At 39.3% G+C, this 20,150-nt stretch overlaps 1 protein-coding gene across 2 annotated transcripts; it reads left to right on the forward strand.

Annotated features, from left to right (window-relative positions):
- Window positions 1–2,157: 2,157 nt before the first annotated feature.
- LOC132846419 (corticotropin-releasing factor receptor 1) lies at window positions 2,158–18,635 on the forward strand. Of its 2 annotated transcripts, XM_060871136.1 has the most exons (14): window positions 2,158–2,633; window positions 3,719–3,809; window positions 4,966–5,010; window positions 5,097–5,216; window positions 9,110–9,195; window positions 11,425–11,531; window positions 14,445–14,565; window positions 14,864–15,017; window positions 15,299–15,359; window positions 15,477–15,549; window positions 15,796–15,881; window positions 16,125–16,260; window positions 17,447–17,488; window positions 17,904–18,635. In XM_060871136.1, the coding sequence occupies exons 1-14, from the start codon at window positions 2,610–2,612 to the stop codon at window positions 18,042–18,044; spliced, it is 1,287 nt and encodes a 428-aa protein (XP_060727119.1). In that variant the 5' UTR covers window positions 2,158–2,609; the 3' UTR covers window positions 18,045–18,635. The 2 variants fall into 2 exon arrangements, with proteins under 2 accessions (XP_060727119.1, XP_060727120.1); XM_060871137.1 differs by lacking the exons at window positions 3,719–3,809; window positions 4,966–5,010; window positions 5,097–5,216.
- The last annotated feature ends 1,515 nt before the right edge of the window (window positions 18,636–20,150 follow it).

Consider the following 20,150-nt stretch of genomic DNA (forward strand, 5'->3'; position numbering starts at 1 on the left):
TCCCTGTTGAAGGTCATCTCCACCAGCTCAAAGGGCAAAGCTTGATGGGTTTGCTGAGTTTCTCCAGTTTGTGTCATGAACACATGACACATTTCTCATTCTTGATCAACACCTTTGATAAGATAAAATATAACATATTTCTAAGGGTCATTGTTGAATGGTCTCATGAGGAACATGAAGAACATAACATCACCAACATTCCTGTATTTATACAAAAACAGCAAATTACTACAATTCCTTGAGCAAATATAACTGCTATATTGACGTTTCTGTGTTTGCTAAAACTCAAAGCTGCATTTAATCACTGAACTGGATTTATATTTTTCCCCCCTGCAATTTTAATCTTAGTTAATCTGCCTCTTGATGGATTGTAAAGTATGGCACTGTGAGAAATATCTGCAAAAAAATGTCCTTCGTTATACTGTAATTAAACGCGGCATGTCGTCTCTGAAAATGCAATTTTTCCGTTATTATTTTAAACCAGAATTAAGTAAATCTACCAGGTGATTGTGCTTTGTATATACATCGCTTCATGACACACATATAAACACACACACATAAACACACACAAATAGATATCTTGGCGTCTATTCTGGCTATGCTGCAAAGGTCATTACATCATAACACGCACACAAACACACACACACACATAAGCACACAGATTGATATGTAGGCTATGCTTGCTATGTTTCACACTTCATTTCATCCTTATAGGAAGAAATGAGGTATGTAGCATTCAGAAATAGAAAGTCGGCAAACCTGCTGTGTCACTTTTTTATCTTTCACACAACCATAAACACACACACACACACACACACACACATACACTCACACATGTCTCAGGGAAGCTTCCACTATCTACACAAAGAGGTCAAAGTCACCAGAGTCATCTTTTTCTACTGTGTGTGTGTGTGTTTGTGTGTGTGCGCGTGTGTGTGAGTTTGGCCACAGGTGAATGGTTAACACATATCCTCTACCTTTACTTTAAACAAATGTTTGAAATCTGGAATAGAACATTTCCTGTTGTTTAGTTTAACATCAAATTAGGCGTTTATTCAAAGCCGCATTATTAACAATGACAATGTAGAAAATGTTCTAAACCATTATTCCAGAATTTAGAGGCAAATATAAGATAAATATCACAAGCAGGAAATAAGTGAGCAAAGCTTCACCTTTATAGTTTATAATAATAATAATAATAATAATAATAATAATAATAATAATAATAATAATAATAATAATAATAATAAGGGGGCTATTAGTGGTAATAATAGTAATAATTAGGTTACTATTTATTAGTTTAATTAATTATTAGGTAATAATTAGTGGTTAGCACGTTCGCCTCACACCTCCAGGGTCGGGGTTCGATTCCCGCCTCCACCTTGTGTGTGTGGAGTTTGCATGTTCTCCCCGTGCCTCGGGGGTTTCCTCCGGGTACTCCGGTTTCCTCCCCCGGGTCAAAGACATGCATGGTAGGTTGATTGGCATCTCTGGAAAATTGTCCCTAGTGTGTGATTGCGTGAGTGAATGAGAGTGTGTGTGTGCCCTGTGATGGGTTGGCACTCCATCCAGGGTGTATCCTGCCTTGATGCCCGATGACGCCTGAGATAGGCACAGGCTCCCCGTGACCCGAGGTAGTTCGGATAAGCGGTAGAAGATGAATGAATGAATGAATAATAATAACAACAACCATAATAATAATAATTATTAATTATTATTAATAACAATTATTATTAAGAATATTTATTATTGTTGTTATTATTATTATTATTATTAATATTATTATTATAACTACTATTATTATTATTATTATTATTATTATTATTATTATTACTAATGCTTATTCTTGCCCCACTTCCTCCCCTTCATCCTCTTCATCCTCCTAGTAGTAGTAGTAGTAGCAGCAGTACCACCACCACCACTAGCAGTAATGGTTGTAGTGGTTGTAGTAGCAGTTATATTAAGAAACACTACTACAAGCTACTACACAATTTCTTTCCCCCAAGAAAAGCGTCTGAGAAACGCGTAACGAGCTCAAACCCTGCGGACAACGGAGAAGGATGACAGTGAGACACGTTCCATCGGGTTATTAACGGTCAGCCACGCCCACACGCGTGCCAATCAAAGCTCAGAACGTCAGGTTGCGGGTCTGAGCGCGCGTGCGGACGGTGCGTGATTAAACCGCGATGAACTTAAAGAGAGCGTGAAGTGGATCCGTGGATTAACAGGGGCTCGATTAGACTAAACAAACAAATAAAGAACAGAGAACGACACAGAAAAAGAGAATATTATGAACATGCATCGGATCATTCTTTTTCAGATTGCTTTTGCACGTGTGTTCTGATCTATTTTTATGGGGGAAAAACTTGCATCCTGGACTGGATAATATACAGCAGTGTTTGTGTCATGCAACAGCTTCACGCGCACACCTGGATTAAATAATCTCTGCTTTTCTCTGTGCATGGGAATGTGACAGCTCTGTAAATATGACAGCTCAGAAGTATGGAGACTGTTTCACACTAAAGACGCAGGAAAAAACCAGGAAAACCTCACTCATGTCAAACAGGACGTGGTTTTGTGAGCTGAACTGATTGACAAGCCTGAAGAAAATGCAGATGTGCCTGATGTTAAAGGTGAGAGTTCTCATTTCTCGAAACTATATGCAATATAACAATTACACAATATACAGTGATTTAAAAAAGGATGAACTACAGTATGATGTTGGTCTGTTTCCCATTTTTATTTTTCTTCCTGCAACATTTTCGTTTTGCTCTGAAGGAAGGAAACGTGATAGGACACGATGTTAGATGAACATAATCAACGAAGAGTCCGTGAGCCAGGACTTGACACTAAGGGCTCAAGTTATCACCTTGAAACTGATTACTTTTCAATCGCAGCACATCCTCAGAATGGTTTAATTTTCCTCTTATAAGCTTCCAGGACAATTTTTCAACATGTTATGAAAGAACGTTATGGAAGGATATCGTAGTACCTTTTATGTTGTTGACGCTTTATAGTCAACGTCGTTGAACATTCAAGCTAATTCCTGTTGTTAGTAGCTTTAATAGCTATACAACTCAAAAGAAAACTTTACTGTGTTGGAAAACGGAAGCGCTGGCACTGGAGACTCCTTCCAAAAACTTTGTAGGATAAGACGTTCGTATAGATCGTGCAGCCAAACGAATGTTGTTACTATAGTGACGATAACGTATCGCGACTAAACGTCAGTCAGAGCCGATGTTGTACATCCAAGTAGCTGTAATTGTGATTGCTGTGCTAAGCTATAAAAGGCTTTAAAAGGAATAAAACCCTTTGAGGTCATGCATTATGTTCTACATACATTTTTTGAACGGTTACACTGAAATGTTGATACTGACACTATTTTATTCCGTACATTCAATGATGATCAAAGTTCATGATTTTAAAGTATTTAGTATCCTCACGCATGCCGATGTGATGATCGCTGTGTTTATATTAGGCTTGTTATTACATGCAGACACAGAAGCTGAATCGTCAGCTGATATGAAGTGTTGACTTTGGCTTGTGTGCAATTTGTTCGTTTCTTAAAATAGCTTAGACAAAAACTCAGACAAAAAAAAAGATGTGGGATCAGCCGAATGCAAAAGAAATGACATATTCACGTTGAGCAACTCTTAACTCTTTTATCTCTCTCTCTCTCTCTCTCTCTCTCTCTCTCTCTCTCTCTCTCTCTTCTCAGGTCTTGTCAGTCTTGTCTTTTGTGGTTGTGAAGGTGCAGGCTGAGCTTACCTGTGATGCCATGCTATTTCTGGCTTCTGGAAACCACACATGTGCGTTTCAGTGTGTGTGTGTGTGTGTGTGTGTGTGAGAGAGAGTGTGTGTGTGTGAGAGAGAGAGAGAGAGAGAGAGAGAGAAACTTAACTCTCATATTAGGTAATTTAGGTAGCCATCCTCACAGTCCCATCAATGATAGACTTGTCATAAACTCGCTATTACAACACTATTATATTAGCATACATTCCACGCTACCAAAAAAAGCACAATTACTTTTTTTAGCTTCTAGTGGCGCTACAATTAGCATTTGTTTACCCATGACCTCTCTGTTTTTTTTTTAATAGGTTTTGTTTAAAAAAGCATAGCAGACTAGCAAAACAATTAATACAAGTTCGCAAGTTAGCTAAGTTGTGTGTCAGGTTGTGTAATGATAGCTAGAGAAATGTAACATTAGAGAAGAATAATAGCAAGTTTCAAATGTAGTGCACTTCAAAAAGGTAAACTAAAAATTGTGAAAAAAGTGAACCAAATTTAACAGTATTAATTACTTCTAGCAATGATGATGGATTACACATAGCAACATACAAATACTTATTCATTACAAGATGTTAGGAAAACTAGCCAAATATAACATGGGGAACATTAAAAAGACTTTTTCCTATTAAAAAAAAACAAAGGTAAACAATTAACTGCTAGTTAGCAGGTTACATACACGTTCTATCAGTCTGTCAGGTTATATTAGCCTTTTTTAAACTAAAAGCGAGTTGAAAAACATAGCAAACTAGCAACACAATTAGCAAGTTATATAAAATATCTGTCAGGTCGTGTTAGCCAAAAAGCAGACTGACTAACAGCTAACTAGCTGGTTAGCTAATGCTATATAATGTTAAGCTGCTTTTAAAGTTTATCCTGAGAGTCTTCTCTTTTATTTGTAAAAAACCCCTTGAGTGAACGGACGCCATGTTTTCGTAAATACCTCAACTGAAAACCTTGATTTTGATTAAACACCGAAACGAAGAGCTTTTTTGTTAAGATATTTATTTAAAACAAACTACAGCGATCGTGTCAGCGGGTACGTTACTGATTTATTTATATTTATGTACATGTTGGTTCTTTAGCTAAAACTGGTTAGCAGTATTGTGTTGAACTTTGAATGTTTCGCTTCTTTCGTTTGTGTGCGTGACTTGTTTTTTTGTGTCTCTCTTTAATCAGTGTACCATCTGGATCCTGCTAATCGCTCTGACACTAATAACTCGGGTATGTCTCATGGTACAGCTGTTATCTGTCGTGCCATCGTTTTCTTTTGCTGATGACAGATTAGTAATTCCGCTCTCTTTGTGTAGGTGTATTTTGCAGAACAGTTATTGATGGTATCGGCACCTGCTGGCCGCGCAGCATGGCCGGAAAGGTGGTGTCTCGTCCGTGTCCAGAGTTCCTCTATGGAGTCCGATACAACACCACCAGTAAGGAAAGATTTCGAGGTGTATCGATCTGATAATAATATATGAATTTAAAAAAAAAAATCAACATAAACAAGTAAAGAGTACTGGAAATTAGCAGCGTCTCAATCAGATCGCTAGTCCACTAGTCGGCCATTTTGGACGGCTGTATCTATAAATCCAAAATGTACCACATAAACCAGCAAGGGTCGATTCTTATTATGTTTCCTTACTTGAAATGAAAAGCTTGAAGCCTCACAGCTTGGGATAAAATGGTGGACAAACCGAACTCTCAGCCAGCTTCAACTACAGATATAACATTAGTGTGTAGTATTTTTTTTTTTTACTTTATTTGATATACTTTTAAGTGTTTACAGATCCACTAGCTAACCTACATATTTCTGTGACATAGAAACCTTTTTTAATGTATTTTCTTTTATTTTACAATTAGAGAAATGGAGAGAGAGAGAGAAAATAAACAAAGGGATCGGTTTTGATAACAACACCTTGACTAGACAGCTACAATTACTATGTGACATAAGGAAGAGCTACACAATTTTAGTGTAGATGAAATCTCTCTCTCTCTCTCTCTCTCTCTCTTTCTCTCTCTCTCTCTCTCTCTCTTTCTCTCTCTCTCTCTCTCTATCTATCTATCTATCTCTCTCTCTCTCACACACACACACACATACACGCACAGTGTCCCTATTCAAATGCCAATCTCTGTGCCCCATCTACTCTGACCCATTTTGTCCCATTTGCCCCTTGCTTTCCTAATACGGACAATATTTTCAGTTGGTATTGGTATTGTCATGGTATTTAGTTCATACTTGTGACCCAAAAGTGATACGATGATGAAAATGAATGAAAAAAACAACAACAATGCTTTATCATCTCATCCTCTAATATATAAAAATATTATATTATTTCTAATAGGAGCAGAAGCATGAGCTCACATATATTACTAAAAGAGTCAAAGATTCTTGTCTCTATTTATTTTTTTTCTTTGATCGTGGCATCCAAAAGCCACTCAGAGGATGGGAAAAGAGCTCGGAGGCACTTCTAAAAGCCGTGGGTGACTGTCCAAATAATTAGATCTTATATTAAAAATTGTATTTTATTTTTTTTAACCGAACAGCTGTGAGCCCAAGTATAGCATATATCTCACTCTCACTCACTCATTTTCTACCGCTTATCCGAACTACCTCGGGTCACAGGGAGCCTGTGCCTATCTCAGGCGTCATCGGGCATCAAGGCAGGATACACCCTGGACGGAGTGCCAACCCATCACAGGGCACACACACTCTCTCATTCACTCACGCAATCACACACTACGGACAATTTTCCAGAGATGCCAATCAACCTACCATGCATGTCTTTAGACCGCTGGAGGAAACCGGAGTACCCGGAGGAAACCCCCGAGGCACGGGGAGAACATGCAAACTCCACACACACAAGGCGGAGGTGGGAATCGAACCCCCAAACCTGGAGGTGTGAGGTGAACGTGCTAACCACTAAGCCACCGTGACCCCCAGCATATATCTTATTATTATTATTATTATTATTATTATTATTATTATTATTATTATTATTATTAATTAACATTCCTAAAAAGTTTGTGTGTTTATCTTTCAGGTCTGCTTGTCTCATTAGGCTTATGACCTTTGACCCTTGTACCACGGTATTGCTTGCGGTGTCATAATTAACACTGTTTAGACCTATAAGCAGTTTCCAGTGAGTCTTATTAACGATGGTTTTAAATATAAACTAATTATATTATACATTATATTAGCTTTGATTGGTCTTTTTAGTTTATAATAGAAGCTGTTTAATATTTTCAGGGGTGGTCTGGAGTCTGTGTTTCCTGTCGCTGTAGAGAGGATAATAGAAATAGCAAGCGGAAAGTTTATTCTTGGTTATTTTTACTTGAGAGCTTTAATGAAGTCAACATTCAGTACATAGCTAGACTGTGTGTCCTATGTACACGTTAGAGTAAGCGTGTATGTGTGTGTGTATGTATGTGTGTGTGTGTGCCCGCGAATGATCAGGCACCAAGGTATTCTTCACCTCTTTATTTAGTTTTACTGCCCATCAATCTCACATGGTAATCATTCAAAGAACACACACACACACACACACACACACACACTCAGATTTAACAGACTCTCTATGCCACACTTTCTCATAAACACAATACAAACATGGTAACTTTTGTTTCTCGGTGCTCTTGAATTCTCAGTTCTGATTGGTTAGGTTCTTGGAAGGAGTCTCCAGTGTCCGTTCCCCTTTAATCTCTCTGTCAGTGAGCAGGGATCAATACAGGGTTCCAGATTTTTCTCAGCTAAAGCAGTGACCCAGCTAGAGTATGTGTTAGAATTAAAGCGTGTTAGAATGTATTTGGATTTGAATAAAATTTATAATGTCACAATAGTGAAAATACAACAGCAGTTAATACAACAGCAGTTTTGGTAGCTTTATTAATTAAAGAACATCATATCATGTTTTTTTTAATCTATCTAATGATAAGCCACAGCAAAACAAGCTAAAAGTATAGTAGCTATTGACTTATTGTAGTAAATCTCTGTGAATTAAAAAAATGTAGATTTAGTGTAGGTTCTCACAAAGAGTGATCTCTTACAAAGTCTTGTTTTAAGACTCAAATAATGTCTATCTATTGGAAATATTATTATTTATTTGCTTCACCGAGCTCGCCAGTTAAATCACCAGTCTATAATGTACAATGACATCCGGACACGGAAAGTCGAGTGGGAACATAGCTGACCTGCATTTTCGTTTGCGTGCAGTTCAAAGGGTCGAATAGAGAACAGCGTGTCTCGCTCTCTGTACCCTCGCCAAGCCTTTTGCCGTCTCTGGCAGATGGGTGACGTCAGTCTGGAATCCTCTCAGAATAGCGGCAAGCACTACAGCAGGGACATTTTTAAACTAGTATCTTTGTAGGTTTGCTCACAAAATGAAAAATAGTGTGGATTTATTATAGCTATAGTCGGTAAGATTGACGGTTGTTTGTTAAAAAAAGTCAGGGACAAATGATGTAGTTAGACTCCACAATTACAGTTTCTTCACTGGGGAATTTGCATCGTTATCCATTTGCAAAGTTGTCCAGTGGGATTAGTGGGAGGTGCTTGTGCATTTGTTAATATCAGATTGAAAGAGTCTTTTTTGTATTAAACAATAAGAAGAAAAAGGATTCAGAATTGGGGGGCATGGTGGCTTAGTGGTTAGCACGTTCGCCTCACACCTCCAGGGTTGGGGGTTCGATTCCCGCCTCCACATGTGGAGTTTGCATGTTCTCCCCATGCCTAGGGGGTTTCCTCCGGGTACTCTGGTTTCCTCCCCGGTCCAAAGACATGCATGGTAGGTTGATTGGCATCTCTGGAAAATTGTCCGTAGTGTGTGATTGCGTGTGTGAATGAGAGTGTGTGTGTGTGTGTGTGCCCTGTGATGGGTTGGCACTCCGTCCAGGGTGTATCCTGCCTTGATGCCCGATGACGCCTGAGATAGGCACAGGCTCCCCGTGACCCGAGGTAGTTCGGATAAGCGGTAGAAGATGAGTGAGTGAGTGAGGATTCAGAATTGTTGAAAGTTTTCGAAATTTTGGATTGATCCTTGTTGACCAGATTTTGCATCTTACCCAGTTGCAGCTTTGCTTAACAAGCTGGTACAGATTTAGCTGTATTATTTAGCTAAAGAGATTTATCTATGGTTTGCCCTCATGAGTATGTTTACTTAGTTAGCATGAAATCGTCTCGCCCAAGCTAGCTCGAGTTTGTGTGGGTTTGATCGGTTGGATTCCTAATTCTTAAATAATACAGCTTTTATTATTAAAACTAAAAATCTTGATAAATGCTAAACAACAGTTTACGTATCTAACGTATCCGGCTTCATTTTCATTTCTGTAGATAAAATCTTCCGGAAGTGTCTAGCCAATGGGACCTGGGCCTCCAAAAGCAACTACTCTCAGTGCCAAGCGATTCTCAACATTCAGGTAACACACACCTACACAAAAATGCTTGCAAGGACAAGGAAGACCTTGTACAGCCAAGTAACAGGGATTTCATAAATTATGAATTTCTGTTAAATATAATGGCTAGAGAGCCACACATAACTAAGATAACATCCTGATAGACGTCTAGATAAACAAGCCACGGCAAATCAGCCAGACAGAGTAATAAATGTGGGGTTAGATACTGCACTCCCGAGTGACCTAACCTCTATAAAATGGAATATGAGAAGCTGGAGAGATTAGATGCAATATTAGAAACCTCTAAAGTCTTTCGCGCTCATTCAAATACAAGTGTTCTGAATTTCTACTAGCAAGCACACACTAGTTTCCTGTATACTTTCAGCCAAAATGGTCTCAGTGGAACTGGTTACAACTTTACCTTAAAGTTGATGTAGCAGCAAAGACGGGAATTCACTAAAAGGGAAAGGACGTGGGAAGCTTCTGGCAGCTGTTACTTTCGCTTCCCTCCAACTTTACCTCAGTGATTTGTGAAGTCGTGAGGTAAAACAAAGCAAAAGTGCGGCACTTCGTTTAAGGGTAAAAAAGTAGAATGTGGTTTAATCATGCAAAATCTAGGCTTCTCATGTTAGCATTGCTAATAGTATTGTAATGTACAAAATGAAATTTCTGGATTTAAAAAGTCAACTTACATGAAAATGCTCTTAAACCTACACGTACAAACATAACGTACATGCATTTCTTTTTCCAGACATTTAGTGCTGACAGATTCTGCTCTAATGACCAACCGGCTGTGTGACTTATACAATATTTATATTAGCGAAATATTAATAATAAAGATGTTAAGGAAAGGTTCAAGGAGGTGAGTCATGGCTGTATTCGTTCTGAAATGGTACATTCATCAAGGTCCCCTTTGATCCACGAGTTCCTCATGAGTCACTATAATAATCTCACTCACTCATTCATCTTCTACCGCTTATCCGAACTACCTCGGGTCACGGGGAGCCTGTGCCTATCTCAGGCGTCATCGGGCATCAAGTCAGGATACACCCTGGACGGCGTGCCAAACCATCGCAGGGCACACACACACTCTCATTCACTCACACAATCACACACTACGGACAATTTTCCAGAGATGCCAATCAACCTACCATGCATGTCTTTGGACCGGGGGAGGAAACCGGAGTACCCGGAGGAAACCCCCTAGGCATGGGGAGAACATGAAAACTCCACACACACAAGGCGGAGGCGGGAATCGAACCCCCAACCCTGGAGGTGTGTGTAACACTGTAATAGATTTTATTTGTCGTTTCACTCCCGCTTTGGCAATAACAAAGATATATACATGGCTTTATACAAGTTTTCTATTCCTGGTGCAATGGCAAAATCAAGCAACATTATTTTTTAAAATTACCTCAGATTTTAGTCACATTGTGTGACATCATTAAAATCATGTCTATCTAACATGAATACAGCTAACGTAGAAAGGAATTACGTATGTCTTTTCACTGGAATGAGTTCAAAAAAAGAATCCTGTGCTTGCAAATTTCAAGTAGTTTTCGAAGACAAAGCTCTAAGTTGCATGACTCATTTTGAAAAATGTTCAAAATTGTGAAAATTTAAACTTTTTTTTACATATTTGTAACAAAATATAATTCATTGAATTTTCATAGACTTTTTTTGTTTTCTACCCTATCAACAAATCTGCAAAATGTTCACACAAACACATGAGATCAGAAATCAGCTAGCTAAGAATGACCCTATCTCATTCTGTCCTCTGAGAATGACTCTTTTTTATTTTTGCAAACTTATTGTTCAAGTTTTACTTCATGTCTTGGTGCAAACGTTCATAAACGGGGGGAAATGGGGGAAGGGGGACTGAGGTGCCCTTGAGCAAGGCACCGAAACCCCACTACTGCTCCCCGGGCGCCGCAGCATAAATGTCTGCCCTCTGCTCCGGGTGTGTGTTCACGGTGTGTGTGTGTTCACTGCTGTGTGTGTGTGTTCACTGCTGTGTGTGTGTGTACTTTGGATGGGTTAAATGCAGAGAACAAATTCTGAGTACAGGTCACCGTACATAGCCGTATGTCACGTCACTAAATTTTGAAGCTAAGATGCGAGATGTGTAAAATGGATACGCAAGATATTGTTTCTTTTTGTGTAATTATGCACTTAATTACACATATGGAGTTTTTATTTGTTTGTGTGTTTTTTACATTATTAGTTTCTCAATTCTTTCTTCGTGTGTTGCAGAGAAAAAGTCGGCTGCATTACCGAATCGCTGTCGTCATTAACTACATGGGACACTGCTTGTCACTGTTCACTCTCCTTATCGCCTTTGTCATCTTCTTACGACTCAGGTGAATATAAATACACAAAAAAAAAACTTCATTTAATGACATTAATCTCACAACTACTGTATGTGAAGCTCTTGTCTAGAAGAACTGTCGGTTCACTCGTCGATCAAATTACTGCTTTTTATTAATACGCTTGGTCTAGAATGTTCTTGTTTCTATAGTAAAAGGATTCTCCGGTGTCAGCATTTGAAGATTTTCTTTTTTTTATTACCTTACACAGAATTTTAGTGGTTGAAGGTAAAAATTTTAGAGGCTTGTGAAAAAGCACATCAGGGGATTGAAAATTAGTAAAGGTATAAGGTTAATTTTTTTTAATATACATGAAATGTGCTATGAGGTTTAAGGTTAGGGCTGTGGGAGATTCAGGAACTTTACAACCAGAGAGATGCTTTTGATTCACACATATAATGATGCATGATGATGTTTTCTTCTCTGTGTGATGTCTCCCTGCTGCTTTTTGGTCTAGAAAACATTTGAACTAGGACAAGCTTTAATTCAGCGTCTCAGAAAAACAATAGCAGTTCAAATGAGGGCCACAATAGCACAGCATGTGTGTATGTGTGTGTTTGTGCCTAAAAGCTTCAGTAGCTAACAGAAGTACTTACACATTTTAACGGCAGCAATATATCATGGCACTGGGTATCAACAAATGCGAACAATTGCTAGCCTTAAAGTCAACATTCAGAAGCTAAAAGTGTTGGTTTTTTGATGAGATTAAGTTTTTTTTTCTCTCAGATTGCTTGTACTACGAGACCCCATGCCCAACATAACAGGATAACAACAGGCAGTGGTGGGAAAAATTACAAAACACACTGAGGAAAAGGAAAAGTAGCAAAACCTCGTCAACAGATTAGCCGATTTTTTTTCTCCGCATTCAGAAAAAACAATTCAGTCGAATTTGAATGATTGTATTAACTAAAAAAGTGAGCTATGCTGAAGTTAGCAGCGTATAAAGCTGAGTAGCGTTAGCCGTCTAGCTATCTTTTGCTGTTTGGGTTGCCAGAGTTTTTGCTTATGCTAGCTCATGTTAATTCATCCATGTTTCTAGCTACGTAGTTGCCTAGCACAGATCCCCCTTAGTCATTATTCTGAGTGTTAGCACCATCTTCTTAAGATGCCGTGAAACATCAAAAGACCTAGCTAGCTAACTGTTCTGGCTCTCCTACAGCACCTGTAGTGTCTTCAACGAAAAAATGTGAACGTTTGTTATTTTGGAGCTTGAACTCTAAACACCATATGTTAATGCCGTCGAGTCATCAACCACTCAGCGGTGGTTTTATCCGTTAATTCTCCTCCTGCTTGGAAACGCATTATATAATCCCGAACAGTTTACGGATCCCACACCAGCAGCAGCTGTCCTGTCTCATCTGTGCCAATGGAAACAATTTGTTTAAATGCGTTTCCAAAACTTTTATAGCCGTATAAATTGGGGTCTGAAGCCAGTGCGATGCCCGGAAATTAGCGGCTGTTTTGTGTTTGCCAAGCGAATACGTTGCGTCATTGCATGTGCTGTTGTCACCATAGCAACTAGCAGTTAATCAGGTTTGTCCATGGACTAGAGTATCAGCCATAATAGCCATATTAGAAGCAAACACATGAAGTAATATAGTTTTACTTTGTTTTATAGCATAAATATTGATTTTTTTAGTTTTAATCCCTACAGTATAATGAATTAATTACAGCTTCAAATACAATATATATATACATATATTTAAAAAAATGAATAAAGTGCATCAAATGGAAATATTTAGGTTGAATATGAATTGTAAATGAATTGTTTTAGTGACATTTATTTAACATATTTATTTGTTCTTTTAGGTAGCTATCATACAATTAAATATATAATATATTCTAAAACATTTAAATCGGTTTATTAGGTTCGACAAAAACATGGAAGTATAAATAAGATTATTTTATATAATATTAAAAAAACATAATTTATCTATAATTATTCCTTAAGGTAATGCAGAATTAGGTTAAAAATCACACGCTGGAAAGCTGGTTCTGAGCTATATTTAGCCGGTGAACCGAGGAACCTAGCATGATCTTTTTAAGAGGCACTCTCATCCATCATACACACATGATGTACAGAATGCTGAGCTCCTGAAATATCCTGCCAGAGGAGAGCGTCTGGGGATCTGGGAGCGGAGCGAGCCGTTCGGCGAGAGATGTAATAAATAAAAAATAAATATGAAATATAAATACCATTGGAAGTAAGAGACCTCCTTTAGAATGCCCGAGGTTGTCTTTTAATATTGTGTGTTATATTTATTTTTAGCCTTCCAAACTCAGTGCCCAAGCATCTTCGTATAAGACTTTTGATTCTTGATCAATTTTCTATTTTAATCCAATCACAAACCACAGAAGGTCATTAAGCAATAATATAAAGCAATGATAAGCTCATTCACTACCTCGGGTCACCCAACTACCTCGGGTCACGGGGAGCCTGTGCCTATCTCAGGCGTCATCGAGCATCAAGGCAGGATACACCCTGGACGGAGTGCCAACCCATCGCAGGGCACACACACACACACTCTCATTCACTCACACAATCACACACTACGGACAATTTTCCAGAGATGCCAATCAACCTACCATGCATGTCTTTGGACCGGGGGAGGAAACCGGAGTACCCGGAGGAAACCCCCGAGGCACGGGGAGAACATGCAAACTCCACACACACAACAACGGAGACGGGAATCGAACCCCCAACCCTGGAGGTGTGAGGAGAACGTGATAACCACTAAGCCACCGTGCCGCAATGATAAGATGATTAAGGAAATGTTCCTGATCTAAATATGACACACACATACACACACAAAAAAATGTATTTCTCCTGAAACCTCAAGAGAACAACCTGAAACTGGAGACTCCTTCCATTCTCTCTCTCTCTCTCTCTCTCTCTCTCTCTCTCAGGAGTATTCGTTGTCTGAGGAACATTATTCACTGGAACCTCATCTCTGCCTTCATCTTGAGAAACGCGACGTGGTTCATCGTTCAGCTCACCATGAACCCCGATGTACACGAGAGCAACGTGGTGAGATACAAAAAAAAAAAAACATTGACGTACTTTCTGATGTGACATACCGTACAGTATGTGATCACCTTGGACCCAGGGCATTACTGGAGTTAGTTGATGTGAAAGCTATTTATATTTCATATTTATTTATTCATTATTTATCGCCTGCAAATCGTGGGGCGCTGTCGAGTCAGCAGACGCATCAAGGTTTGAAAAGATTGTGTATAAGTGTATCAGCTGGACAAGCAGAAAAGCACTTTGGGGAGCTGATGAAGGACATTCAGACAAGTTTGTCCTCTCTCTATATATCCTTAAGCCATGGTGCCGTTTAGTGACGACGGCATACAACTACTTCCACATGGCCAATTTTTTCTGGATGTTCGGCGAGGGCTGTTATCTCCACACGGCCATCGTGCTCACCTACTCCACAGACAAGCTCAAGAAATGGATGTTCATTTGCATCGGATGGTGTAAGTCCCTATAAATTCTACTCAGAAAAGTTCTTTTCTGTCTAATATTCATGCAGGAAAAGTTATACGTCTTCAGAGTGGGGTAATGCACGTCAGAGATAGACCTGTATTCAAATGCAAGGTTGTCAGATTTTTCTTGACTACAAGCATCTTGTCACACAAGCACTTGCCTATAAAACCTGTGGGGAAAAAACAGGGATAGAAAATGCTGACTGAAGAAAGAAATAGAATTTCTTCAAAGGTCCGACTCATGTTGAAATGAGACATGCCTTCGTGTTTAGGTATTCCTTTCCCGATTATTATCGCCTGGGCCGTAGGGAAGCTGCATTACGACAACGAGAAGTAAGTGTATGTTTAAACTAAATGCAGATAGTGTGTCATTTAGCATCTCTGTAAAGACACGACCCTGTTGTTTTGTTGTTTTATTCAATATTCCTTTCTTTTCTTTGTGAACATCAGGTGTTGGTTTGGGAAAAGAGCAGGCATCTACACAGACTACATCTACCAGGGTCCCATGATTCTGGTGCTTATGGTGAGAAGACATCGCTGCTACACTGATATAATGCAGAGACCTGGTCCACAGAAACACATCACCTGGTCTTTTTTCCTGAGCTTTAGCTGATGTCTAAACATCTGTCTTCAGTTGTGAACAATGACCAAAGCTTTGGACCAGTAGCTTCATGTTTACATGCATTGTCCTGCTGCAAAAAATGCAGTCATTTGCAATGTATATTTGTTCCTTTTTGATTAATCTTAGACTGTCCTCTTATTCCGACAGATAAATTTCGTGTTCCTCTTCAACATAGTAAGGATCCTCATGACCAAACTCAGAGCCTCCACCACATCCGAAACCATCCAGTACAGGTACAGTACATGCAGGAGTACACACACACACTTATACACACACTGTAGGTGAAACCTGTAACATTCAACATGACTGCTCATTTACATAAGCCCCGCCCCTCAATGTTTTCCTGGCCAGGGAACTGACCCCAGCCATATGGTTTAACATGACAGCGCTCTTATTATTATTGTCTGCTTTATAAATACCCTTTATAAATACCTGTCTTGGTATTTTATCTTTCTTACCAATGTATAAATCTTTAGGAAGGCGGTGAAGGCCACGCTCGTGTTACTGCCTCTGCTCGGGATCACGTACATGCTGTTCTTTGTAAACCCAGGAGAGGACGAGATCTCGCAAATCGTCTTCATTTACTTCAATTCTGTTCTGCAGTCCTTTCAGGTAAGCTTTGGTTACCTGAGGTAAAGGGGTTGAGCCGAAGGTGAGCTCCAGGGTCCCAAGTCAACAGGTATGATAGCAGCTTTGGAAGCAGTTGCGGTTATTGGGAAATTAACGTTGGTTAACTCATTAACAGTCGTCAAAGCAACAATAAAATTGAACACAATGAACTCTGGAGATGCCTCTCAAATGCCTTTAAAATAGTGTGGAAGAGTTCAAGAAGAACATGGTCTGTTTCTGTTTCTATTAGCGAAGGGTCTGGTTGATGGGATGTGTGCAGCGATTATGAGGTACAGTATGAATTAGTGTCGGTGCTGGGGAATGAGATGTTCCCGGCGTGTCGAGAGGGTGTAAAGAGGCTAGCGCTTTTAAAATGTTTGATAAGACAGTTCAGATGAGGTTTTAGATGATGGTGGTCGCCAAATATAGAGGTAACTAGGTGGGATATAAATATAGCACCTTCAGGGTTATAGGTTTGATTCTGTATAGTTCATGTGTGCATGGAGGATTACTTGTGCTTTGGGGGTTTCCTCCGGGTACTCCTGTTTCCTTCCCTCGTTCTAAAGGCTTAGTTACTGACCAAATACTACTGATACTGGAGTCTCATTCTGATGAGGATTAGTGGTTAGCAAGTCGCCTCACACCTCCTCCGCCTTGTGTGTGTGGAGTTTGCATGTTCTCCCCGTGCCTCGGGGGTTTCCTCCGGGTACTCCGGTTTCCTCCCCCGGTCCAAAGACATGCATGGTAGGTTGATTGGCATCTCTGGAAAATTATCCCTAGTGTGTGATTGCGTGAGTGAATGAGAGTGTGTGTGTGCCCTGCGATGGGTTGGCACTCCGTCCAGGGTGTATCCTGCCTTGATGCCCGATGACGCCTGAGATAGGCACAGGCTCCCCGTGACCCGAGGTAGTTCGGATAAGCGGTAGAAAATGAGTGAGTGAGAGTGAGAGTGAGCATGTGCCATAAAAGTCCCATTGTACGATGTTACTATAGAAACAATAACATGCTAAAATGAATGCTTTAACATGACTCGTAACATCGGGAAATACTTCCAGAGCTGCTAGGAACTAATCACCACCATCTGACTAATCACTGAAATATGATTTTGGTTTAAATGCCTGAACGCTGGTCTTTTTGTTTTTCATCTTTTTCTTCTTTTGCTTTTTTCTTTTTCTTTGCACTTCTCCAGGGCTTCTTTGTGTCAGTGTTCTACTGTTTTCTGAACAGCGAGGTAAGCACAGCATCTGACTGAACCCGGCCAAACATGATCAGATTGTTGTTCGTTATATAACCAGTGATTAAAACATATGACAGCGTAATGCTATGTGGTTGTTTTGAAGTCAGAAAAGCTACACAAATGAAGGGCTTTAGGAAGTGACAAGAGGCTCCTTTGCTACTACTTCTGCTTTACTCCATTGTGTAAATTTGTGAGCCCCAGTCGAAGCCAAGAACCAGTAGAAAGCAAGTGGGCGGGGCTACAGTTTCATTGGACTGTAAAATAAAATGGATTCTCACATTATCACCAAATTTCATGACATCTTAGTTATAGATGCCAGGAGAATTATACCAGCCATCGGTGGCCTAACACATACACATGAGTGTGTGTGTGTGTGTGTGTGTGTGTGTGTTCATGTTTTTTTGGACAGGTCCGCTCTGCCGTTCGGAAACGTTGGCACCGCTGGCAGGACCACCATTCCATCCGCGCACGAGTCGCGAGAGCAATGTCCATTCCCACCTCACCTTCACGCCTCAGCTTCCACAGCATCAAACAGTCCACTTCCGTCTGATACGGGGACAAAAGTATGAAAGAGGCAGGAACTCTATTGGTGAGGATATTCACTCCTCAGACCACATCACCGGATATGAAGAGGAACAGTAAAAGGCCCTGTATGAAAAGACATTACAAATAAAGGGTACGATTGGCAAGACTTCGTGGACCAATGGACCGCAAAATGGACCGTTCTGTGGTGTTGGAGTGTTTTCCAAAGACTCTGCATGTGTGTAATACTCAGTTATTTATAGTTGGACACTAGGTGGAGACAGCTTTTACATGTTCCAAGCTTTTTCTATGAAATTCACAATAATAAACAGATTCAACTGATTCCACTCTGGTCACTTCAGGTAATCAGACCGAACGCTACTTATACTGACTGATTAGCCAAAAATATCAGGTGATCATATAGATGAATTAGCTTCCTGTGTCGGCTAGTCGTGCAAAAGAATTAGCTACTTTGGCTAGTTAGCCTTTGTTTTCTAACTTTGGGGATGTTCCCTAACTGTAACTAGAGAGCTTTCTGTGTCCTTTAATATCCAGCAGAAGAATTTCGGAATTCTTTCCTTCTTTAACATGATCTAGTTTTGGTGATAAATTCACAGCTAGCTGGCTAGCTACCATTGTTGTTGGTGAACTTCCAATTAAATATTTTGTGTTTAAAACTTCTTCTTGCGCTTTTCACTTCTTGTGAAACACCTGATGCACATTTAGCAATAATATATTTGCAATAATGAAGAAAAGTAACATAATCGAAAGTAAAAGTCGAACCATTTATAATGAAGTCTGTGAAGCATTATGAACTTTGGGTTTAAACAGTAAAGAGGAAACTAATATCATAGCCAGATACCCATGCAAGCACACGTATTTAAACTACATCAACAAACCCTCAATGGAATCAGGAAGCCATTTTGACCTTTTAGTACTTCCTCTCAATTTAGAGACCTCTTCTTGACTTTATCCATCCGGGACATCCAAAAGTCATCCTTTTTATTTTCATGGGGATTTTTTTGGTAGCTTTGCAGACAAATATCATTCCTCCCACTGCATTTGCAGCTGTACAAACATCTTATTCCGCTGCCTGAGGTTCATGGAACTAAATGCTAAAGCATGGGATTGTGCAGAGTTGGCAGTAAACAAACCTGCCTTAAAGGGATACGCCACAGCAGACGGAAATATTTTGTATATATATATATATATATATATATATATATATATATATATATATATATATATATATATATATATATATATATTTTTTTTTAAGCTTTCTAACTGAAGGCTAAAGGTCGATAAACTGTTGGCATGTACACATATTTTCAAATGTTTACAAAATAGCCCCAAACCATCATGCTACCTCCACCATGATTCACAGTTTTGATATTTTACATAGTCAAATTACTTGTGTTTTATTTATGAACACTTGGATGATGTTGGACCACTTTTTATGATTAACGCAGGAATCCATGCATTTTCTCGCAACTCCATAAGTGAGATATTAATAATAATAATAATAATACATTTTATTTAAAGGCGCCTTTCTGAACACTCAAGGTCACCGTACAAAAAACAACAAAGACAATCAAAATCGAATAGCTACATTGCGATACAAATTAGACCAGCAGTACAAATTATGGTGTAGAATAAGCTAAACTAAACAGATGAGTTTTAAGCTGAGATTTAAATAATGAAAGAGAATCAATATTCAGATGGAAGTGAGTTCCAGAGCTGAGGTGCAGAGTAACTGAAAGCTCTATTCCCCATAGTTACAAGACGGACAGGGGGAACAATGAAATGAGTGGAAGAAGAAGATCTAAGAGTACGAGTTTGTTTTGGAGTATGAAGAAGATCAAGAAGATATGAAGGTGCAAGATTGTGGATAGCTTTAAATGTTAGAAGAAGAATTTTATACTTAATACGAAAAATAATGGGAAGCCAGTGAAGCTGTTCCAGAACAGGTGTAATATGATGGATAGAGGAAGTACGAGTAATAATGCGGGCAGAAGAATTTTGAACAAGTTGCAGCTTATGAAGGGTTTTGTGAGGAAGTCCAATAAGAAAGGAATTACAGTAGTCAAGCCGGGAGGTTACTAGACTGTGAACAAGAGTGGTGGTTGATTGG

Source organism: Tachysurus vachellii, chromosome 5, assembly GCF_030014155.1.
Source record: "Tachysurus vachellii isolate PV-2020 chromosome 5, HZAU_Pvac_v1, whole genome shotgun sequence".
Taxonomy (NCBI): Eukaryota; Metazoa; Chordata; class Actinopteri; order Siluriformes; family Bagridae; genus Tachysurus; species Tachysurus vachellii.

Coding starts and splice junctions, on each gene's coding strand:
- LOC132846419 (XM_060871136.1), top strand. CDS start 2,610: ATGCAGATGTGCCTGATGTTAAAG. Junction 3,810..4,965: donor GGCTTCTGGAAACCACACAT/GTGCGTTTCAGT, acceptor CTCTTTAATCAG/TGTACCATCTGGATCCTGCT. Junction 15,018..15,298: donor GTTCATTTGCATCGGATGGT/GTAAGTCCCTAT, acceptor CTTCGTGTTTAG/GTATTCCTTTCCCGATTATT.